This window comes from Monodelphis domestica, chromosome 1 (genome assembly GCF_027887165.1).
Source record: "Monodelphis domestica isolate mMonDom1 chromosome 1, mMonDom1.pri, whole genome shotgun sequence".
NCBI lineage: Eukaryota > Metazoa > Chordata > Mammalia > Didelphimorphia > Didelphidae > Monodelphis > Monodelphis domestica.
The window spans coordinates 172226329-172233797 of NC_077227.1; the positions used below are offsets into that span (position 1 = coordinate 172226329).

General features: G+C 35.1%; 1 protein-coding gene across 1 annotated transcript; it reads right to left on the reverse strand.

Moving 5' to 3' along the window:
• Positions 1-2325: 2325 nt before the first annotated feature.
• On the reverse strand, positions 2326-3258 carry LOC100028963 (olfactory receptor 4N5-like). Its single transcript, XM_007479731.1, has one exon. It carries the CDS (start codon positions 3256-3258, stop codon positions 2326-2328), a length of 933 nt encoding a protein of 310 aa, XP_007479793.1.
• Positions 3259-7469: the final 4211 nt, after the last annotated feature.

The window sequence follows — 7469 nt, forward strand, 5'->3', positions numbered from 1 at the left end:
AGCCTCCAATAAAGTTATGTATGAACTAAAATTTTCTGAACCAAGACAAATGCTTCAATTGAACTCCCTTTTCTCACCTTCTCAAGTCCTATCAGCTTCAAGGACTCACAAAGAGAAATCCTAATTCTATTAAATGTCACTCCCTTTGTTTAAGATTTTCATTGTTGATATAAATATGAACATAAAGTGTCATGAGTAAAAGAAAAACAAAAGCTCAGTTAAGAAAGTAATTCAGGAATTGATCCAACCATTCTGGAGGGCAATTTGTAACTATGCCCAAAGGGCACTAAAAGACTGTCTGCCCTTTGATCCAGCCATACCACTGCTGTGTTTGTACCCTCAAAGGATAATAATAAGGAAAAAGACCTGTACAAGAATATTCATAGCTGCACTCTTTGTGGTAGCCAAAAATTGGAAAATGAGGGGATGCCCTTCAATTGGGGAATGGCTGAACAAATTGTGGTATATGTTGGTGATAGAATACTATTGTGCTCAAAGGAATAATAAACTGGAGGAATTCCATGTGAACTGGAATGACCTACAGAAATTGATGCAGAGTGAGAAGAGCAGAACTAGGAGAACATTGTACACAGAGACTGATACACTGTAGTACAATTGAATGTAATGGACTTCTCCATTAGTGGCAATGCAGTGACCCTGAACAACCTGGAGGAATCTATGAGAAAAAACACAATCCACATTCAGAGGAAAAACTGTGGGAGTAGAAACACAGAAGAAAAACAACTGATTGAATACATGGGTTGAGGGGATATGGCTAGGGGTGTAGACTCTAAACGAACATCCTAATACAAACCCCAACAACATGGAAATAGGTTCTGATCAAGGACACATGTAATAACCAATGAAATTGCATGTCAGCTACAGGAAGGATGGGGAGAGGGGAGGGAAGGAAATAATGTGATTCTTGTAACCAAGGAATAATGTTCTAAATTGACCAAATATATTAATTAAAAAAAAAAGAAAGTAATTCAGGGATAGCTAGGTGGCGCAGTGGATAGAGAGCCAGTCACAGAGAAGAAACATCCTGGGTTTGAATATGGCCTCAGATACTACCTAACTGTGTGACCTTGGGTAAGTCTTTTAACCCCACTTGCCTAAACCTTGCCACTCATCTGTCTTAGAATTAATACTAATATATAAGATACTAAGAAGAAAAAGAATAAGAAGTTTAAAAAATGAGTAAAATATTGACCACCATATCAGACAAGCATTTAGCACAGTGCCCAGGACAAAAGATGTATTTAATAAATGTGGGTTGATAACTGGTTTTCATTTGTTACAAATTAGCATTCAATGTGTAAAATTTTATTAAGCAATAACTATTCTATAAAAGGCAAAAAGGCTCAATGAAATATTAAAAACACTTAAACAAAAAAAAAACAACAACAAATGTTTGCTGAATCTAAGCTAATGTTATCATTTATAGATGAGTAGTTGCTTGATTTGACTTATTTCATCACATGGATAGTAAGTATTAGACATGGGATTTGAATATAACTTCTGGTCCCAGAGATATCGTTCTTTTCAGTGTAAGCCACTAACCTCTAACCATAGAGAGTTTAATTTAATTTATTTTATATATAATTCATCTTGAATAAAAATCTGACTTAACATATGATATTTATAATCTCATAGTGTCCAGTTTATCCAAAATTCCAATTTACTGTATAAACAATTAACTGTCATCATCTCATACTTGGTAGCAATTAGAGAATTATAGTTATGATGAGGAAGTAGAGGAAAAGGAGGATGAGTAACATATAATCCTTTTAAAGTTTTAAAATTACATACATTGTCTAATTTGATCCTCAAAACAACTGCATGAGGCATATATTAATGGTTTTATTCTTACATTAAAGATGGGAAACTAAGGTTCACAGAAGTTTAATAATTTATCCATAGAGAGTAACCATCAGAAAGAGGATATGACTACAGGTTGCCTTGATGTCAAGTCCCCCACTATGTTATGCTACATTTCAATTTGAATAAGTAAAACTTAACTCTGATTTTAAATCTCCTTAGGAATTGTTACAGTTCCCTTCAAAACTTGGAGATAAGCATATGTCATACTTATCAAACTGACCAGGTTTCTCGCCTCTTCCTCTCTCCAAGTATTTGTAATTCTATCTTATTACTTTTTAATTCTATCAAGTTAAGTCATTAATATGGCATTCTCACAAGTAGGTTCCAGTTTTTACAACCCTATGTTTTCTCCCTGGATGATTAGGTTTTCTGTACCAAATTGAGAGAGAGTATAATGATAGTGAATCTCCGCTAGAGATATCCTGGGGAAGTGTCCATTCTTCATTCTACTCCACAAAGGACCTGCCTGTTCACCAACTTCTTCATTGAAGACTTCACTTCCTGGTTTCTCAGGGTATAAATCACAGGATTCAGTAAAGGAAAGATGACAGTATGAAAGAGGGCAACCACTTTGTCTGCTGGGAAGGTCCTAAAAGGGCGGGTGTAAATAAAGATGGCAGGTCCAAACATCAGGAATACAATGATAACATGAGTGGTACAAGTGGACAAAGCCTTGCTCTTCCCCTCAGAAGAAGATCCTCTAACTCGGAAGAGGATGACTGCATAGGATGTCAGCAAACCCAGGAAGCATAGCAGGGTGAGCAGTCCACTATTGGATACCATCAGAAGCTCTACCACAAAGGTGTCAGTGCAGGCCAGCTTGATGATCTGTGGGACATCACAGAAGAAGTTGTCTAGCTGATTTGGGCCACAGAAAGGCAGGCGAACAATGAGAGCCACCTGCACAATGGAGTGTGTAAAACCCCCAATCCACAGGGCCAGCAACAGGGCATAGCAGACCTGGCGGTTCATGATGACTGCATAGCGTAATGGTTGGCAGATGGCAATGTAGCGGTCAAAGGCCATCACAACAAGGAGGAACATCTCACCTACTCCAAGGAAATGTAAGAAGAAGAGCTGAGTGATGCACCCTTGATAAGAGATGGTTTTCTTCTCATACAAAAAATCTACCAGCATCTTTGGGGCTACAATAAAGGAATAAGAAGCATCCAAGAAAGCCAGATTTCCCAAGAAGAAATATAGAGGTGCTGTGAGAGCAGGATCTGATCGGATGGTAATGATGATGAGAAGGTTACCAGGAAGTATAACCATATAGAATGAGAAGATCAATACAAAGACTAAGAGTTGAATCTCTTGAGATTGAGTTAGACCCAGAAGAATGAATTCAGTCACTGTGCTGTTCTCCAGCTCCATCTGCTTCACCTGTAGAATACTGAGGGATTAAAAAGTCATTTACATTTAATTCAGGCTCTTTCTTCCTTACTAAAGCTTTTTTCTAATGATAAAAAGGATTTTAATGCCATTTATATTCTAGGTGTCAGAATGGAAGCCTGCTTTACCACCCTAGTTCCCAACACTTTAGTAAATTCCTTTGTTCTTTACTTCTCAGGAGACAACCAGGGGCAATTTGTGAAGTTCTAGTTAGGCAGGTAGTCAACCAAAATTTATTAGGTAACTATTATATATCAGCTCTTGTTCTCAAGAAGCTAATAGGGAGATAATATATAAACAAACAAGTAAAAACAAGATATATACATAATAAATTGGAGACAAATAGCCAAGGGTTGACACTAGTACTAAAAATTATCAGAAAAGGTGGTTTTTTTGTTTGTTTGTTTTATCTTGTTTTGTTTTGTTTTGCATAATATGAGACTTTAGAAAAACTTAAAGAAAGCCAGAAAATCTAAGATAAAAAGAAGGTGAGTTGTAGGGATGGGAGAACAGCAAGTGAAAATGCTCAGAGAGGGAAGATAGAAAGTCCATTGGGAAGGATAGCAATGAGGTCAGTGGCACTGTTTTGAAAAGTAAATGGGAGAGTATAAGGAGTAAGAATTATGGAAAGGTAGGAAAAGACCAGTAGTATGAGGTTTTTAAAAGTTAACAGATCTTCAACCTAAGGAACAATTTTATTATTAGTAGTAGTTATTGTTTTTGTTATCTTAAAGTTAATAAGATTGCATTTGTTTGCAAATTGCTTTATAAGTATTAGCTCATTTCAGCCTCACAACAACCCTGAGAAGTACAAACAGGCAGAGAAAGTATATAAATTGCTCATGCAAGGTCAAACAGCTAGTGTTTGAGACAGAATTTGAACTGACATCTTCCTGACTCCAAGTTTAATGCTATCCCCTTCACCTCCTAGCCACACCTTTAGAATTGCCTAAGTGTTCTGTTTTGTTTTGTTTTGTTTTGTTTTGTTTTCAAGTCAATGCCTTTCCCTTCACTTGAAGTCTTGTAGCAATAGCTGAATTCTCAATTTTTGAAAATATAGTAGAAGGAATCCCTTAGAATATATAACTATAAATTACTTTTCAAACACTGGGATTCAATGATTGCATCTACTACCACTACTACCATATACTTTGTCAGAATCTGCCATTCTGTTCATTACTCTTCTTTTCATGAGCTATAAGTATGTCCTCACCTTCCTCAACCTTGGACTTTGGAAAGCCCATACTCTGACATAGACACAAAAGCAAAAGCTTCCTGATAAATATTACATTTGGCTTCTTTAATAAGATCATAATTTTACTGGTTCATTTTATCTATGATTCATATGGCACACCTACATTCTGATTCCCTTCCCAGTCTCAGATTTCTAAATTTTATGTTTGGGTCTTTGATGCCCTCTCTTTGCTTACTTTTTAGTATAAGTCTGGTTCCTTAAGTTCCTAACCATCTGCCTAGACTTTTTGCTAACTGAGAAGATATAGATTCAAATTCAAAAAGTATTTGTATGATCTTGGTCAATCATTTAATCTCTAAACTAAAATTTCCTCATATGTAAACTAAAATGGTTAGGATCTTGAAGGTCTCCTCTATCTCTAAATTCTATTTTCTTAAATCATCTTTTAATAATCATTTTCAATACTGAGGAGAGCATATAGAAGTTAAAAATTTAAGTTTCACTTCCATCATTACCATACTTCCACTAAGGTAATGTGACTTTGATCTAGTCACTTCAATTCAAAAACTCTTCTTCTCTTAACTTAGGTCTACAGACTTAAAAAAAATTAAGTATTGCTCTATTATACATGATCTTTTCAGGTATCTTTCCCCATGCTTGATCTATCTGAGCCTGAATTTCTTCATTTGTAAAATAAGAATCTGTAAAATCCATATAATTCCTGCTTCACATGGTCAGTTGAAGGTTAGATGAGTTAATAAATATATACTGATTAGTAACAGAAAGTCAAAATGTTTCCCCCTTTTTGAACTTTTCTCAGAACAAAGGCTACAAACTCAGCTACTCTATTCTTCTAGTGTTAATATTTTTCAGTTTCATAAAGCAAATGGCAAGAGGAGACAGACAGAAAGAGGCAAAGACAGTGTGAGGCAGACAGAAAGAGGAACAAAGAAAGTATTTAAGCACTGATTATGTGACAGGCCTGGTCTAAGTGCTAGGGATACACAACACAAACAAATGGACAAGACAGTCACAGATATTTTACACAGAAATTTACATTTTTGTGAAAGAAGACAACATAAAGGGGTTCTGAAAGGATTGAGGAATGAGAAAAAAAAATACTAATATATTGCCCTGATGAGAAGGTCTATAACTATCTTGGAGACCAGGATACCTCAAGTTAAGGTAAAAAGTCACCTATCAGAACTGGAGCACCTAGGTATGAATCCAATCTTCTAGTGGGGTAGGATTGTCAGTCTAGGACCATGGAAATAGATGTCCCAGTTTAAATTGATCACCATAACCTTAGCTTCTCCTCTAATTAATGGTTAATTTTTCATATATATAGTTTATAAGTATAAGCAGTTGCTATTCATAGTTTCTGTTGTGGATTTAGAAAATAACTTTCCCACAAGATGAGCCCAAGTTATTAAGGAATCAGTCAAACATCGAGAATGACCTTCACATATGCGTCAAACAACCTTTACTAAGACAATAGTACTACTCATGCTATTCAATTCCATGTTATATTTGTAGCTTTAAATGTAGCATTTTATAGAGTATAGGGGAGAAAGAAGGAAATAAGATTTCAAAGGTCAAAATTGGAAAGTGGCAATGAAATATGAAAAGAGAGAAATTGGAAATAATTCCTGGGAAATTTTCATAAAATATTGGCATTCCAGAACACAATATGATGAAATCTTTGAAAATAATAATGATAAACAACATTTGTGAGGCAGCATGGCATAGTGAATCCAGGATGGTCTTGGAGTTAGTTTTCAAGCCCTATTATTCACATACTAATTGTGTGAACAAGTCACTAAACCTTTCATTGCCTTAGGCAACTTTTTAAGACCACAAGCTAAAATGAAGTTGATGATTTAAACTGGTAGAAGGAATTTTCCTTATGTAAGTGTCATAGACTTAAAACTGAAAGGGATCATAGAATCATAAATTTAGAGTTGGCAGAGAATTTTTTGTTCTCTCTTTCAATTCTCTTATTTTATAGGTCCTAAAAATGTGGTCCAGAAAGATCAAATTACTTTATCATGATTTCATAGGCATAAGCAGAAATGGATTTTGAAATCAGATCCTCTGAATGTAAAATTGACCTGTTTTTACTTCATCACACTGTCTATAGATTTGTTATAACACTTTTGTTTCACTGATGACAAAAATGAGACCAAAGAATTTTAACTTAATTGGTCAAAGTCAAAGAAAAAGAAAGAAAGAAAGAAAGAAAGAAAGAAAGAAAGAAAGAAAGAAAGAAAGAAAGAAAGAAAGAAAGAAAGAAAGAAAGAAAGAAAGAAAGAAAGAAAGAAAGAAAGAAAGAAAGAAAGAAAGAAAGAAAGAAAGAAAGAAAGAAAGAAAGAAAGAAAGAAAGAAAGGAAGAAAGGAAGGAAGGAAGAAAGGAAGGAAGGAAGAAAGGAAGGAAGGAAGGAAGGAAGGAAGGAAGGAAGGAAGGAAGGAAGGAAGGAAGGAAGGAAGGAAGGAAGGAAGGAAGGAAGGAAGGAAGGAAGGAAGGAAGAAAAACAAAAAGGAAAGAAAGGTAGGAAGGAAAGAAATGTAAGAAGGAAAAAACAAAGTATAATATCAATATGTTATCAAAGTACAAAATATGAGGCTTACAGCTCAATTCTATTTCATTGATAAGGAAACTAAAGTCAAATATGTCTCTGAAGAAGGTAGAAAACTGAACTATAAAGAGGATAAAACTAGAATTAGTACCCCTGTACTTTGCCTCTCTAACCCTCATCCATTCCCATTTTCCTGTCACTTTTAACATTTCTTTTTTACTCTAATCTCTTTTTGACATTTTTGTCTTCTTCCATTCATATATCTTTACCTTATTCTGCAGCAGTGGGTCTCAAAATGTGGCTAACATACCTCTCCATCCATTCAAATTGCAAGTACAAGCATGTTATAGATAGTTATGTTACATGAATAGGCAAATATGCAATGGCTTAGTTATCAACTGGAACTGGTCTTTGCAGTGTGG

Bases quoted from the DNA above. Each gene is read 5' to 3' on its own strand.
- LOC100028963 (XM_007479731.1), bottom strand. From the start codon at position 3,258: ATGGAGCTGGAGAACAGCACAGTGACTGAATTCATTCTTCTGGGTCTA.